The 18,125-nt window shown below is 30.5% G+C and overlaps 1 protein-coding gene across 3 annotated transcripts in view; it reads left to right on the top strand.

Moving 5' to 3' along the window:
• The window catches only part of LOC124355147 (kinesin-like protein KIF21A), a 214,866-nt gene that overhangs the window by 193,290 nt on the left and 3,451 nt on the right, over positions 1–18,125 (top strand). Inside the window, exons 24-25 of one of the 3 annotated variants that reach the window (XM_046806126.1) lie at positions 6,553–6,752; positions 7,236–7,710. In XM_046806126.1, the coding sequence (XP_046662082.1) occupies positions 6,553–6,752; positions 7,236–7,329 (294 nt within the window). In that variant the 3' untranslated portion in view covers positions 7,330–7,710. Of the gene's footprint in view, positions 1–6,141; positions 6,238–6,552; positions 6,753–7,235; positions 7,711–18,125 lie in introns of those variants that run through there. The other 2 variants (XM_046806127.1, XM_046806128.1) reach the window with 2 other exon arrangements.

Genomic DNA, 18,125 nt, shown 5'->3' with positions numbered 1-18,125 from the left:
TTAGGAAGTATCATAACAGATAGGGGCACAATAAGAGAAGAGATAGGAAACAGAATATGGAAGAGTGGAAAGTTTTTCAATATGGTAAAGAAGATTGTGTGGAGTTGGAACATTGGGAAAGAATCAAAAGTATTGATGTATAAATCTTATTTCCAACCAATTTTATTATATGGAGCAGAGACGTGGACGTGGACTAAAAATGATTTAAGCAGATTGCAAGCTGCAGAAATGAGATTTTTAAGAGGGATAGAGAAGACCTACAAGAAGAGATAGAATAAGGAACGAAATAACTAGAGAAAGATTGAAGGTAGTTTCACTGCAAGAGACAATGGAAGGAAGAAGAATACAGTGGATGGGGCATGTGAAGAGGATGGGAGATAATAGAATGCCTAGAATAGCACTGGAGAAGGAGGAAGGAGGAAGAAGACCAAGAGGAAGACCGAGAGGAAGATGGGAGGACCAAGTGTGGAAAGACATAGAGAGAAGGGGACTACAGAAAATACAGGTGGATGAAGAGGAGACCTGGAACGATAGACTAAAGTGGAGGAGGCTGTGTACGACGACACCGTGAGAACGGAAACGTCTGACGATGATGATGATGATGATGACTAAATTATATCAATACCAATATCACAATACTATTTATTATGTAAAGTTGGAGGGGTATTCAGTGCCATTGTAACCATAAGGGGTTTTACCAATCAATATTGTTGTATGTTTCACTTTTACTATATATTTCAATTTGTTATTAATTAATTACTGCAATAATTGAATGCTTCATTGATAGTTCAATTTTATTATAGTGGCCAATTATTTTAAGCGTAATATTCAATTGGATAGATAAAAATTATTATATTTAGTAATATTATTACTTAAGGCTTATATATGCATCATATTTTACCTTATAGACACCCTTTTATTACTTACTGCATTAAAGTATTTTTTTTTTTTTTACAAAAAAAAAAAAATAAACAGTCTGTATATTAAACCTATGAAACCTTTAATTCAGTTTTTAAAATAACAAGTCTATATTCTATTTTGGCTGGTTTTAATAACTGGTTTCAAGAGTTTTTTTTGTTTAATATATCTTTCAATAACATTGTCAAAAGTAGAAACCCTTCATTGTTTAAAATGTACGCTGTCTAGTCTGTCCGAATGTGGGTAAAATTTATGGAATAACTTTCGATTATAAATGACAGTAGGAGTAGGAACAATAATGTTGTTTAACCCGACTTCAATGAAGATAAAAACTGGTTGAAGGCATTTAAATTATTAACTGTGTGATTGCACCGTTGAATACGAGGATAAACCGGAGTAAGCTGAGAGATTAGAATGTGTAAATTTGGACATAGACGTCGAATGCATTTCAATAGAGCTACAAATTGTTGCTTTAAAAATGTCAACAGGCGTGGCGTTCAGAATATCATTTTGTGCCGATCAGCAGGAATAGAGGGTAATCAGAATTTAAAAAAGGTCGCTGTGATTGATTTTATCTTTTAAATCACATTACTTTTAAGTCCGGAAAAAACTAAAATTTGTCTCAACCTTTAATTGTGAACTTTTGAACTTACTTAAATAGAAAAAATAACGTCGGGCTAGTGAGTCACCCATTAATTGAAGTACGTGAGAATTAATCATTTAATTTATGTAAGAGCGAGGCGTAGGGCTTTCTAAAAATAGGAGGCAAGAAATATATTAAATTGCATGAGTTATACCGAGTCTAAAATATATTAAATTTTAGCTAAAGACAAATCTCTATAACGGGTGCGAATAAGCCATTGTTTAAATCAAACCATTCATTACCAACAGTATGCATATATATAAGAGATATTTCAAACACGCAAATAAACAGGAAAATCTATAATGTTTTAATTTATCATTAATTGTTGTATCATAACTTGACTCGACTTATTCTATAAGTTAATATTACTTTTTTTAAACCCAGTGAAAAAAAATATCCAAAGTTTCAATATCTACAGATTACAATAAATAAGAACAATAATTATTTAAGTATGTACTAATTAACATGTTACAATTTAAATGCAATAATTCAATTGATTTCAATACTTTAAATAACTCTCAAACATAACTTCCACTTTCTCAAGTGTTTCCTGTCCGAGATTTTCTCACGATAATATGAAAGACCAAAGTTTGAAATGAGTGTACTAAATAAATTAAGTAAACTCAAAGCATGTTGTAAAATCCCAGCAGAAGGCAAACAATAGGCCTACTTCCGGTACTGATAATAAAGCGATAAGATTATATTTATTTCCAGCAACTATACTACCGCACCATCAGTTAACTTACCTTTTTAAATCTTGGTTAAGAGGATATAACTAATGTAAGCTTTATTGCTATTATAGAGAGAAGTAATATATATCTTGTACTTACTAATATTGTAGCATGTTGTAACTCTGAAAATAACATACTGAATTGCAGACATTTATGAAACATTGGGATAACAGACAAAAATATATGGTATTTACCAGTATAATATAACTTTACCTCTACTTTAACTGACTACACCCCATCCTGGAAACCAAAATATAATATGAACTGATTTTGCTAGTGGTTTTAAAATTATATCGAATGAATAAAAGTTATAATTTTGATCAATATTAAATCTAAAATAAAGTTTTATTGGCCTAATAGATACGATTAAATATACTTCAATGAGAGCTATAATTTTGAATGTTTTCAATCAACAGAATAGTATGAAAATACAATATTGTAGCTTGATATTGCCGTTAAAACATACCTCCCAATTTATATGTGAAATTACTCCTGTAAATGGTATTAACTGTTATAATCATTAAAGATCGATTTTTTAAACACGGAAACTCTAAAATAATCTAGTAATGGTTTGGAATTAAAGAGACCTTTAATTGACTGCTAATGTAATAAACGTATCATCAATGTATAAATTAATAAATAGTAATAAATGTATCACTAATTAATTAGTAAAACTAGAAAACCAGCCATCTAGTATCCAATATCTATCATAATAAGATGATGATTACTGTTGTAATAAGATTAAATTATATAAAATTTAGTGTTTTCCAAAGCTTGCTTGAATAAAACACACACCGTGTAGTGGATATGGGAAAGAAATAAATTTGTGAAAGTGAGCATTTACTGGTTTGAAAGTATCCTGACATTTACTTATTTTTTTTACATTTTATGTAATTTTATGCATTTTTTTTTGGTATTTTTTATAGGTTTATTTTGGATACTTGAAATAAATTTAGCTCAATCCAGTTGTATTCGTTTATATAGATCTATGCAAACTTTCACAACAATCGCAACTCTGTATTCTTATAGACTAGCAGTACTGTCCTGTATATGTACTTATCCAAGCATAGCTGTTGGAATTGAAATTTTGATTTAATTTGAAAATATGCCATTTGAACAATTGTTTTACATTAATTACATATCTGAACTATTAGAAGTATTACCAAATATAAACGAAATTAAGTGTTTGATATTTAATATTTCATATGTTTGCAAAATAAAAGTTTATTAGTACAAATGTAAAACAAAATAAATTTTGAAATGTAATTACTTTGTTATGATGCCAATTCCCCATTTTTTATTAGTTATATACTCGTATATATGTCTATTAAAATATGGCCGAAAACTTTCCAAAAATAAATCATTCATAATTAATATGTTTGTAATGCAAAATGAAAGGTTTTTAAATATTAATTTCAACAAAATAATTTTGAAATGTAAGCCAATTCTCCATTGTCGGCGTGGTGTCGGCAGTGTTGGAAACTAATTATATCGATTATTGTATTATAATCAAAGTAATGAAATACATAAAGATCGTAAGTATGGCTAAATAATTTAATTGCTGGCAGGAGATAATTGTTAAACACTAACAACACGGCAATTTAAAAGGCAAACTAATTAATGCTTCGCGATAATAATAATCTGTTGATAATAAAAATATTCTTTAAAATAAATAGATTGATATTACCTTGTTTAGTAATAAGTGTAGAACATATTCAATTTCATATTCATATTCACTTTTCAAGAAAAGTTATATAATGTCGAATGATTTGTTTTAGGTTCTATTAAAAAAAAATTATTTAAGATTTGGAAATGAAGTATTAAAGAATTTTAGTTAACCAAGGATGAAAACAGATGTAAAATAATTTGATTCAATAAAATTTATAGTTTTCGCTCTGCTACCAATTGTGACGATTGGGGATGGATTTTTTGGAAGCAACGTGTCACCGTGCAGGACTAGGCTTGTACCCGCCTGCACGATGAAGACCGTGGAGCGACCATAATCCTAATTACAATATATTCTCCTGCCAGCTTTGATAAGAATTTTAAGTTTATAATTAAAGCACAAAACAGTAAAAGTAAATCGTAAAACAAATTTAATAACCGCCAAAGATAATTTACACTTACCGACACCAACTTACACATACCGACACCAATACCACGCCGACCTACAATCACGACCAAAACCCGCCCGACATACAAACAATTTACAATTTGTTACCACCCTATAATTTTCCGGCACCTACTACCCCCCCCCCTGATTATTAAATCAATCCATAGTGTAATACAATTCTAAAAATAAATAATAAAAATAAGACTTGCGACAGGTAATATTTCCGTCACCGCCACTCGCCGATCAGACGTCCTCACTGCTCCCTGACTCAATCTAGACTCCCCGTTATCAGACCACCGGTCCTCCATCCGCACGCGGCTTATCAGTCAGACCGGTTCTAGTCGTTGATTCGGCGGTCTGATAAATGTGGTGGGCAGTCACCACAAGTTGATGATTTGAAGTCAAGTTCTTCAAGAGCTCCCTTTCTTCCTCCCATTGTTGGCATAGAAAGAAGGTGTGGTATGCTGAGTCCACCTCTCCACAGTACCAGCAACCATCGTCATCTGTCAGGTGAAATCTCTTCAGATAGCTGCCAAAGCTACCATGGTGAGATAAAAACTGAGTCATGTAGAAGTCGATTTCTCCATGCTCTCTCTCTGTCCAACTTCTTATGTCCTTAATGAGAGTTTGTGTCCATTACCTTATTGGCATGCACCCAATCCTTGACAAACCTCAAAGAAAAAATCAAATATAATATCTCTAGGAGTCCAAAATATTGGTCTACAACAACCACTTCCAATGGGGTTTTTAAAGATGATTATCATCATGGATTGAGTTAAGTTTAGTAACAACAAATTCCTTATGAAGAATCCAGTCATAGAATTGATTAAACGTATTGAGCTAATTTTGAATGTGGTGGCTTTAGTAAACTTTGATATCCAATGGAACATGAATGGGAGAACATTAAAATTGTAACGTTTTTATAAACATCCTGTATAGAAACACACTAGTAGAACAAGTTTAAAAAAATGATCTCAAGAGATAATATTCAGGTTGAAAGGATATAGAGATAGATAATATACAGGTTGTTTATAAAAAAATATTACAATTTTAACGTTCTCCCATTCATCTTCCATTGGATTTCAAAGTTTACTAAAGCCACCACATTAAAAAGTAGCTCAATAAGTTTAATCAATTTTATAACTTATATAAAATTAACCAATCCTAGATTTTAAACTTTTGCATTTTACAAATTAACTCCAAAATGCAAAAGTTTCAAATCTGGGATTGGTTTAATTCTAGAAAAGTTTACCCTACAACAAAATATTTGACCTCTATTGAATGTTCAATCTCATAAATATAATCTAGTTCATTCTTGGGTTGAAAAGTAACTTTTATTCTATTTAACGCATTAAATAATTTATAGTGATAAATACATTTTGATGATGTAATACATTATTCTGGCAAGTGTAAGATTTGAACCAATTTGCTATCAGCATAAGCTTAAATTGGAAGTTCTATAAGTGCTCCAGGATATGGATCTTAAAAACCTCATATGTCCACATTTCTAGATCTTGATTTGAGAGTTTAGACTAATTATATTCTCAGTTCTGAAGTTCAACGTATCATGTGTTCTTATGTAGAATCTTGGAGCATTAGAAAAAAGGTTTATTGTACTATCACTAGTACAAACGAATACAACATTTTCCAATATAATTTTTATTTTGTGCAAGGCCTTTCTGAATCAAAGATTCCATCATCAGGCACTTCACTTGTGATCCTCTGCTTGTGTACAGAGTGTCAGTAATGCACACAAGGACTGGGTGTGTGGTCTGGCTTACATTCCTGGCCAGCCATTTATACAACTTGCACATTGAAATGAACTAGTTACCTAACAGTTCCTTCTTGAAACTGATCCTCTGCTTGTGTACAGAGTGTCAGTAATGCACACAAGGACTGGGTGTGTGGTCTGGCTTACATTCCTGGCCAGCCATTTATACAACTTGCACATTGAAATGAACTAGTTACCTAACAGTTCCTTCTTGAAACTGATCCTCTGCTTGTGTACAGAGTGTCAGTAATGCACACAAGGACTGGGTGTGTGGTCTGGCTTACATTCCTGGCCAGCCATTTATACAACTTGCACATTGAAATGAACTAGTTACCTAAAAGTTCCTTCTTGAAACTGATCCTCTGCTTGTGTACAGAGTGTCAGTAATGCACACAAGGACTGGGTGTGTGGCCTGGCGTACATTCCTGGCCAGCCATTGCTGCTCTCAGTGTGTCGTGGTGGAGTGCTCAAACTGTGGTCCTCGGAGAGTTGTCAGCTGCTGGGAGAGATGAAGGCACACGATTCTCCCGTCAATGCCATCACTACTAACAGTTCCCATGTCTTCACTGCAGCCAAGTAAGTTCAACATGACATCATTTTTCAGTGAAACAAAAAAATATAATTATGAAAGAATAATTCACAACCTTATCAACTTATTTTCTAAAATATTTCTGTTCACTGAGTACGAATTCAGTAAGTTATAGTAATTAATCCTATTAATTAAATTGTTTTTAAATCAACATGTATATAGATTTCTTCTACCCAAAACTGAAAATGAATTATCTAGCTTTTAAACGTATTATGATAAATTGTTGTGTTCGTTTACCAACCTCTGTCCTCAGTGACCAATGCTATTTATTAATTTATGTAAATAAAACTTCATCTGTATTGCAATCAAAAGGGATCTTTAATTCAACCTTAGAATTACAAGGCTGCTCTGCCTGCTGATTAATTTTTAACTTGAATTATCTTGTACCAATGTGATTCCTGCTCCTGCCATTGACAGAGTGTAGGGAAAGGGAGGCTGCTGCCAGTCGCTCACTGGCCCTTGTTTTACAGTTGTGGCGAGGTGAGGATCTGGCGAGCTCCTCAGGTTGCCAACAACAACGCCATGACAATGTCTACGGGACGCATGTTTGAACTCTCCGTCTAACACCTAGGCTGTTTTAGTTTTGTATTTTGACTAGGTTAGCTTAGATTTGCTGAGGAGAATGGAACAGAGTCGATTTGTCTCTCTAATATTAATTAATATGATGCATAATAGGAGCATTCATTCTGAATGTTCTGTTCAGTTTGCCAATTAGTTACACAACTATTACTCGTGGCCGAGTATGAAATGAAGACTAGTGGGTTCGTGTATCTACTATCTCTCTAATATTAATTAATATGATGCATAATAGGAGCATTCATTCTGAATGTTCTGTTCAGTTTGCCAATTAGTTACACAACTATTACTCGTGGCCGAGTATGAAATGAAGACTAGTGGGTTCGTGTATCTACTATCTCTCTAATATTAATTAATATGATGCATAATAGGAGCATTCATTCTGAATGTTCGGTTCAGTTTGCCAATTAGTTACACAACTATTACTCGTGGCCGAGTATGAAATGAAGACTAGTGGGTTCGTGTATCTACTATCTCTCTAATATTAATTAATATGATGCATAATAGGAGCATTCATTCTGAATGTTCTGTTCAGTTTGCCAATTAGTTACACAACTATTACTCGTGGCCGAGTATGAAATGAAGACTAGTGGGTTCGTGTATCTACTATATACTTTGTTACATGTAGCATATTACTGGAATCAAAGTCATGTATGTGCTCTATATGACTAATCTCTTTGTTTTCGTGAGTATTGTAAAACGATAATATACAGTTAACATACTTATAGTATAATATAATAATAAATGCCACTGATGCAGAAACAACACCCTTATAATTTTAAACTTTGATTGCTTTTATCGTTTACTAAGGATATAAAGATATGATGCAAATGTTTATGGCTGGATGATAATAGTTGAGCTGTCCTCCTCCAATATGAGTTCAGGCCACCAACATTGTTATCAGTTAGAAAATAACTTGCAATAGTTACATACAGTCCAGTAACTGAGTAGACAGAATGTTTGCAGTTTCAGGTCTAATATTTTAAATTTTAACGTGCTTTATGTGTTTTGATTGTTTTTATTTTGTTACGTAAAGCTACCAGAGCCGTTTGACCTACATTTTTTGGAGCATCTGAAGCTTCTATTTTAATCATTTTTTTTTTTTTTTTTAATTTTTGTATCTGCCGCTACTATTTTAAATTCATGATTTATCATGCATATAAAAGCAAGCAATAAACCATTGAGACCATGTTAAGAAGTTGAGGTGTTGAAATCAACAAGGAATTGCACATTGTGCGCTAAACAATACTTTCTGGCATTCAGTTGTATTATAAGACAGCAAGTTTGGAGCTAAATATGCATTTCGTCTCTGTAGGCATTGTTGAAGCACAGGGAATTAGTACATTGACTCATTTTATATCTGCAGCCTGCAAACCAAAATTAACTGTAGTTTGTTGTTTTTGTGGTTGAGTGATGATTCTCTCCTCAAAAACATAACAAACAGTTTAATTGTAGACAGGATAATATATCCAGTATGTTCGTTACCTTTACTTTTTATTTGAGACAGATACAAAATAAACGTAATAATAATTATCTGTTACTCATATATGTGTAAATGATATATTATTAATACACTGTACATTAATATTAAAATGTAGTGTAGTGTGCAAAAAAAGGAAATGAATTTACGTTTTTTTCTCTGTCCACTATATATTGCAATTTAATAAATCAGTGTAATGATTAATTAGTTGTTTTTTGTTTTAACAATTACAGATTTAACCAGATATCTTAATTCTCAAACATGGTATTTTAATGTGCACAGTAATCCCTAAAATGGAACAGTTAGTGGAGAATGGTTATCTAAATCATGAGTGATACATTTGTCCATTTGTGGTTTCTAAATTGTCAGTGATCAAAGATAGTTGGCTGGGCTGAGTCTCACCATGAGGATTCCATTGGTTGTCTTTGACCTCTTTGACATATTTTCACAACTTATCTTGATATTGGAATCGTACACTTTATCAATTCTGATGATGAATGTCAACACCCAACACATGTTTCTACCAAATTGAAACTGATATTTGGTTGTTTACGAGGAATGCCTTCATGTGTCACTCACACAAGCTTGAGGCATGGAGACAAACTACAGGAATATATGAAACGACTTTTAATAAAAAAAATTTCTCATATTACAATAACAGCATATATTATTATATATGTCAATAATTCAATTAGAATTTATTTCTAAGGTTTTCATTGACAGGTAAGTTTTAGTTTATTAGTCATAATATTGTAAATTTCTCATACAAGTGACTTTCAATAAAATCTTAAGTTACCAATTCATATATCTTCTATAAACTCTAACTTGAATCTAATTAAAAAATTCTATACAATCTATGATTGTTGGATACTCATTATCATGGTGCTGTGAATGTGTATTTTGTCTCTCATATACAAAAAATAATGTTCTCATCCCTGAAGGTACTTTTAAGTGTCTTTATAAAAAATGAATAATACCAGTCCCAGATTGCGCCCACTTTAAAAATGTTGTTCTTCTGCTGTTTAGCAAAATATTTTTTTACCATTAATTAAAAAAAAACCCACTAATCTTCAAAGGAATACAGTTTTTTTTTAGTTAAAACGTAGATGTCTGGTTCTAAAGAGATTTCAACCTGGTTGACTTTTTTCTATTCTTCTCTCCAAGTTTAAACTAATTTTTTTGTATTAGAAAGGTTGTAAATTGTGAATTGACTGATCTCTTATTGCTAGTATTACTTGTTTGACTGTCTTTGTTACCTGTTAAGTTTTCTTTTGGTTTAATGTATAATCTTGTATTTTGTCTGTGTTGTTTTGTTTTTAATTGTATGTATTAACTTATTTAAATATACTTTTATAACAACATTTATTATATTATCTGTGCATACAGCAGCTTAATATTTATACATAATTTTTAAGTAGAACTATTTTTTATTTACTGTGGAGTCCTGCTAGTTTAAGTAGTTGGAACCAAAGTTTATTTAGATTGTAATATTTTCTGACTAAATAAGTATTTAATAATATGTTACAGAAATAAATATTTGTAAATAAAGTCAGATTTATAGAAAATATGGGTCTCTGGTAAATGGAAGATTTAAAACTTTTTACTAGCTGAGAGATGTGCAACTAGTTTGTTACATATTAATAGTATTGGTACAAAGCTCTATGGAAATATGCACATGTTTACAATGTATTTTGTAACTGGTAATGAGTAATGGGGAAGATTATTTGAAAGTTATTGTTGTTATAACAGATGTTCAGTTTCAACTATCTTTTTTGTTTATCTCTGTGCTACAATACAGGTAGGAATCCCATTTCATTGCAGCAGTTCATGCTTCGTAACCCAGGTTAAATGTTGGTGAAAAAACTTTATTTCAGCATACTTTTGTGTTTTAGTACTAACCCTCACTGAAACTTAAATTATTTAAACACTTGTATAAAACCTAACTTAATGAATAAAAATTTGTATTATGTAGCAAGATATTTCGTATTATTGTAACATATAATATATGTAGCAAGATATTTCGAGAAAGATTTCATCTGTAGACTTTAAATTTAGTATGCAACTTTATTTCTACATGAACAAGAGTGAGTTCTATGATGGTGCATGTCCAACATGGAATTTGGCTGCGCATCATTGAAGCCTATCATTCAGTAGGCTTGTACAACTTTTTTTGTCTGCCGGGGAGATGTAAACATTTCATTTCTGTATGATATTCTGCTTATCTGTCCAAAATTTTGCATGCAACTTCAGCAAAGCCTGTTACGCAACATTTGGTGTGCACACTCCTATCTTATTATATGTAAAGTTAATAATAGTAAAAATTAAAATACATAACAGTAAAACAATGCGACCTTACAATTATTAAGATAACAGAAAATTTAATAACGTAGTGAAGCAGTATAAATCTTATACTGTTAATATACCTTAACAGGAATGATACTAATATTTACGTAGAATTGCATTAATCAACGACATATAATCATAAAATAGTAAGAAGAAAAATATTTATATAAGATATATGTCAACATATTGTGCTTAAAAGGCCATAAAATGGCATCTATAAATTACACAGAGAGGAAAAATAAAATAAGTCTCTAGAAAAATAAACATAAAATAATTCTACAATACCTATCACCTCAATTACAAAATTAATAAAATAATTTGTATTACCAATAATTAAATCTCTCAAATACAAGTGCAATTTTCTTCAGAGGCCAATCGGAAAATTCTGCATTCACACATTTTTTTAAAACAGCATTAAATTAAGAAATAAATAAATTTATTTTACACAGTAATTTGTATAAAGCCATTGATACATAATAATCAGGAATATTATTATTTTTTTTTTCGTGAAGAATATATCACTAATATAGAAAGGAAGTCACATAATTCTTTCTCTTCAAAAAGTGTTGTTCAGTGCATGATTAGTATATATCATAGTTGCTTGCACAGTATGTTTTTGTCACTATGTAAGTAAGTCCTTTCTAGTTTGAAGGTTCTTCTGGTGGTCATAACTAAACCATTAAATATTGAAATTTAGCAATTAAAACATATAAAATATAACTTGAACTCTTTACTGTCTGCTTAACATTAAACTATTATTAGGTTTGTAATAGGATTTTGTCAATTAGATATGTTTTCATGAAAAACTATCAATTTTGCACTTTTTACAAATAGTATTAATTTAATAGTTTTGTTGGTTAAAAGTAGGCAAGCACAGCTTGTGGAATGAAGCTTATACACTCACTGTATGTGTGCAGCCTTAAAATGGAATAGCAGCAGAACTTTACTTTAGTTTATTGTGATGCCTATCTTGTTTGTGTTACCAGTTGTGCTTTGTTTTGTCACTGAATTGATGTCAATAAAACACAATATGATTCAAAAATAAATACCCATATTATTTTGCTATTTTGTTCATGCTGAAATAACTGAGTTTCAGAACTAATACACTCATTGTTATTACTTTTTAAAAACCAACACAACTGAGTCCCTCCGGGTAGATATGAAAAATTACTTAACTCGTAAACTGGCAGTCAACATTATTTACATTATTAAACTGACAATGGGCAAGTCAGCACTACCACCACTACGTATATGTCATTTCAAACAGAAAGAATTGCTGATTTCATTGGTGAAATTTGTTTTACTGTTTTGGCAACAATGATATCTCAGTGACATCATAAAACTTACCTTCTGTTCAGAAGAATCATCTTCATCTAGCCATTTTGAATCCAGTGACTGTCTGTTTTGATTTAGTCACAAAAGGTGTTACAATACACTTTACCAGGTATGTCCCACAACTTTTAAAAAATTAAAAAGTTTGGTTATTAATTTTGTTATATTTAGTAGAGTATAATTCTCTAAATTTTTGATATATTTTGGAAACATTTTGTGAAAAAACTATATTTTGAGTACATTTTTGAAAATAATCATTGTACCTGTAGTAACAAATTTAGCCTGTTGTGTACTATTTGTAATTTTTACGATATATTTAATTTTTCTTCAAGAGAACCTGGATACCATTATATATTTTCTGAAACTAGATAAAATTACGAATAAATTAGATATCTTGGATTCTAATATTTGTTGTATTATCACACTTTACAAGGTGCAGTTCCACCACTTTTCAAAAATAAAAAAAATGGAAAAAATTATAGTTGAACATTTTTGTTTAATTATGTATGTATAATTTTTGATATTGCAATTATCTCCACATTTCCCTGAAAAAAATAGTGTATTGCACATGTCTAATACAAATTCATCGAGTACAACATTTTTAAAGTTCAAGTACAAATACTCAAAAATTTCCTGCTATCCTGAAGAAAAATTACCACCAGTTCTTTGGTTATCAGTCGGATATCCATGATATTCTTGTTATACATTAACTAACCAACCACTTCTGTGTTTGGACTTTCATTTTCAATTTTCTTATCTTTATATAATTGTATTTGTGTGTGTGTGTGTGTGTGCGCGCATGCGTGCGTGCGTGTGTGTGTGTGTGTGTGTGTAATTTGAGTATGCATGTGTGTATGTTGTCTTAAGAGTAGTTTTTTAACAGTTTAACTTCGAATAAGATCATTCTATTAGCTTACAACTTCTATTAAGGCATAAAATGACCAAAGGATTGTATGCAAAGGCAGTGAATCTCTTTGTTGATAGTACATCACGCGGCAGACCTTACAAGTCAAGCTTATCGAACAGAATTGAATAATCAATGCAGGGTAATGAGGTCACAGAATTGAAAGCTATGCAACCTCTGGTCTGACTGAGTGGTAATAAAATTTATGAAACTGTAATCAGCTGCTTTGTAAGAGCTGTAACAGAAATAAAATGCCTTTTGAAGCTATGTATCCAACAACTCAAACTAGCATTAAATATTTCCAAAACTTTAGAAAATACCCAGCAGCAGTGCAATCTGTCTATAATTGGTCAACTGTGTATTGTCAAAGTTTTAAAAATGGATTTATCATTGCATACTTAAGCTTATTTTAAAAATGTTCTATTTTCAAAAGACTAAGATAAGCAAGAGTTGGGTTTTGAGTTGATTAAGTTTTTGCTTTAAGAACTGTAGTTTATGTTAACTAATTTGTTTCATTTATTTCTGTATTGTAGTTGTTAATTTTACCAAATATTTAGATTAGCAGGACTCTACTATAAATCGACAGGTTCTAACAGCCTTCAAGAAACTAATAAATACTAATAATTTGCAACTTAAATGCCTTTAGTAGACTGAAACGCATTGTAGTGCAAGTCACAGAGTCCTATTGTAATTATTAGTGACTGCAGCAATTGTAAGTCTTTATATAAGTAGTGACATAAAGTCAAAATAATATCTTCAATTTTATTGAACAGTAAACCTTTTTGTTGTATTTTTAAAATAAATAGAGTGGAAATAAGTTCTTTAGGTAGCTTGTTATTGTTTCTTTTTAACTAAACAATAGTACAAAAAATATACTTTAAAATTAAAATATTGTATTTTTTGTGTAAAAGTACTAATGATGATTTATAATAAAGAATAGTCATCATGAATAGATTTTATTTTTCAGTAGGCAATACTTTCCATCCCAGAATAACTTTTTTATGTTCTGTTAACATATAGTTATTTAAACCTAATTTAAATGACTGCTATGTAAGTATTATTTTAACAAAATACCTGATTGCATTGTAACCTTGTTCATTTGTTTAAAATAGTTACATTGAATTTTTCTAATTTATTCAGATTTTATAATTTTGCTACGTAAATACAAATAGCAGAACCGTGACTGGTATTCATGTTCCTCATTTGCGTTTTATTTTGTAAATTGTGTCAAATGTATACTACATTCATTTAAATTTATCACTTTATGGCCAACAGCTACATACGGTAGAATGCTTTTAAAGTAGGTTAATAAATTTTGTATAGTATTTGTTATATTTTTACAACTAAGTGTTATAAATAAAACCTGTTGTAAGTTCGTAACATAACTAATTAGTTGTAAATCCTTATTAGATACTCGGTACGAGCTGTCGCTAGCAACATTGGTGATCGATGTATGAACTTAAGCCAAATAAATAAATCAAAATAATATTATTTCAACATCTAATTGTTGTAGTAGTCAAATAAAAATAATTAGTTTTTAATGTGGGATAGCAAAATTACTTTTTTATTCTATTAATTATATAATACTTTTGATGTACAGAAATAATACATGTGTTTCATTCTTTTGAAAACTTAATTTTGCAATTTGAATTTAAATCAAGTTGCACATTTTTCTAAATATTATTACTGCATATTTTGTTTTATTTGATCAAATCCATAATTTAATCAGTCTCTTATTTAATTAATCAAATATTTTTCTAAGACATTGTTCTTTCAAAAAACTAACTGTGATTTGATTTTTGTGACTGATAGATAACTTTTAAGAAACCTGTAGAAATATTTAAAGATTTTCAGTGGTATCTTCCTTGGCCCCAAAAATATAATCCAGAATGTGTCACACCCAAATTATCTATTAAAATACAAAAGAGGCTATAAAAGAAAAATCTGGGAAAATGTTCCATTGTTAATAGAACACAATCCATGAATTGAAGTAATGCTTTATAAAATACTATATTAAGACAATAAACGAAAGAAGAAATTAAGTCTTTATATATTCCTGTTTCTCCCTCCTTAGAGGTTAAGGGATATAAAGGACTTGTAGTCCAAACAGCAGTCCTCTTTGATATCCAAGTAAATTTATTTCATCAACTCTCGACTACGTAACTAATATAGAATACATTTCTTTGCATTGTGAACTTTTGTTGTGTATAACCTCTCCAAGTTTTTAAACTCAGCTAACTTCTTTCCACTCTAAACCATTTCTCTATATACTCCTCTGACACTCAGAAAATCTGGCCTTTGTGGATTCTTTAGTTTGTTGTCCTAATATAGAGGGTGCTTACTCAATTCTATTGTATTTTTTTATGATTCCTGGAAGACTATGAACATCAGTCTGCAAATGTTTTCTTTCGGAATTGTAGATTCTGAAAATTACTGTAATTTAAATGTTTTCACGAAAGTAGCCAATTATGTTAAAAAATATAATTAACCATTCAAATACCAAATGTAATTCAGAAATTCTACATGTATGTGAAATTCCTTTGAGGGTGGTATCCTAAGTTGCTAATAACTTAAAATGTGTTAAAAGCAAAAACCTACTTTAAATAACAAAATCCAGCTTGCATTGAAATCCTTTTCTTGGCAGAGGGGTGCTAAAGTACAAGTCACAGTATGTGGCCTGACAGTGTCTGTATTAAGGAGGAACTTGTGGACCTGTGTTTATAGAGAGAAATATATTAATTTATTTTTTCCTAAAAAAATAAGCTCTTAAAAGGTTTCCAATTGGTTTGGAGACATTTACTGATTTGAACTAAATATTAATTCTTTAGACAAATACAGTATGTTTTATCGGGGGATATCACATATCAGATCTATAGAATATAATTACATAGCACTACTAAACTTTGTTAACAGTATAAATCTGACTTGAAAAAACTCCTAAAAAAATTTGATAGCTAGGAAACCATTTGGAAAAATGTTTTAAGTAGTAGAAATGCCGTCCATTAATTTTACCATGTTTAAGGTGATATATTCTTTACTTGAAGCACTTCAAAAACCATATTATTTGTACTTTTGAACATTGCAAAAAGAATATACACATATTGAAGCTCTGCTTTTTGATTTCACATGAGGAGAGTGAACATTTTCCTGATCAATAATTGCAGATACAACAGCTAAAAGCTAGATTTTATTTTGAGTTTTTATAAAATTTTGTAGGATTTTTATATTTATTCCCTTTGATACTATAACAACTCTGTTTGTTAACTTGTTTTCTTTAAGTATGGTAAATTAGTTCTTCAAAAGAATGTTTAAAAGTAGATTATATAAGGTTTGTATTTTGAAATTTACCTATTTTTATCTGTTACTTTTATGTATTGCCTTTAAAATATTATACAAATAAATAGTTATAACAAGAATTTTTGTTTTTCATTTCATTACAAAACATTCTTTCAATGCTCAGTGGAACTGTATAAAGGTGAATAAATGTATTGCTTTTGATTAGTGGCTTGGCTTTCTTTTAATTTCATAAGCTATCATATATGTTGCCATATCCATAATTGAGAATCACACATATAATTTGCTATACTGAGGAAATTTTAACATTATCCTAAAAAGGTATGATTGTACAAAATGTGTATAGAATACAACAGTGTCTGTAACAATGGCTCTACTAATTGTTGCCTCTGTAAATAAGTTTAGTTTAAAATAATAGCTTATTAAGATTTTCAGGAATTAAATGTCATGTAGCATAATTATACAAAAAATAATAAATTTAATGAAAATTTATGAATGCCAAGGTTCGTTCAATTTGGCAAAGATAAAAAAATTAACCTTCATTCACTATACGTAGTAATACTGCAACTAGTAAAATTCAGTAACAAAATACTAACATGTTAAATAAAAACATATGTATCTATCACTCACATAACAAATATAACATATTCAACATGACTGCAATGTGGGGACAACAAACCACGAAGTGCACTATTGAAGAAGATATGCACTCCTGGCTCATATCATTAGGAAACTGATGTCATCAGTCACAGAGAGATATTTGGGGTGACTTGTCTTTATAGTCTTAACCTAGTCATGTCTTCCTGGAAAAGGTCGGTTAATCCGATGGACTGTTAAGAGGGAGCCTATTGTACACAGCTGTTCCTGAATATGTCATAAATAAATGGAGGAATCCAATGTGACATCCATCACAGTCGATGTGCACATTTTTCTCAAGAATACATTTAGTATATAACAAGTGTAATTTTTATAATTTATTTTTAAAGCTGTAAACTACTGGAGCATATTTACTTAGTATTGAGTAATGGTTTTCGTTAATAGTCAACCACATTCAATTCTTTAATTTGCAATAGATGTATCAAACAATATATGAATCTCAACGAATAAAATCTGGCCACATAAAATGCCTGCTTGCGTTAGTAAATAAGAGAAGTAAACGAGTTAGTAAAAATTTGCTTGCCACTTGCATTGAAGACTGTTTCTGTGTTGTATACTGCTCAACCACCATTACAATTTCTGAACTTATATTTTGGCTAGGTGGTGTTTGTTTAAAGTAAAAATGGGTGTGACACACTTAGCGAATCTTGATTTTGGTGTGTTCAGCATTAGGGTTGATTTGTTATTCTAAATGCATATTACTCTTAGATCATTAAAAGTTTGTTCCGTCTGAAGAAGAACTGAGATCAGGTTCTGGCGAACAATGTTTTAACA

This window comes from Homalodisca vitripennis, chromosome 2 (assembly GCF_021130785.1).
Source record: "Homalodisca vitripennis isolate AUS2020 chromosome 2, UT_GWSS_2.1, whole genome shotgun sequence".
NCBI classification, from domain to species: Eukaryota; Metazoa; Arthropoda; class Insecta; order Hemiptera; family Cicadellidae; genus Homalodisca; species Homalodisca vitripennis.
This window is presented reverse-complemented; position numbering and strand designations above follow the sequence as displayed.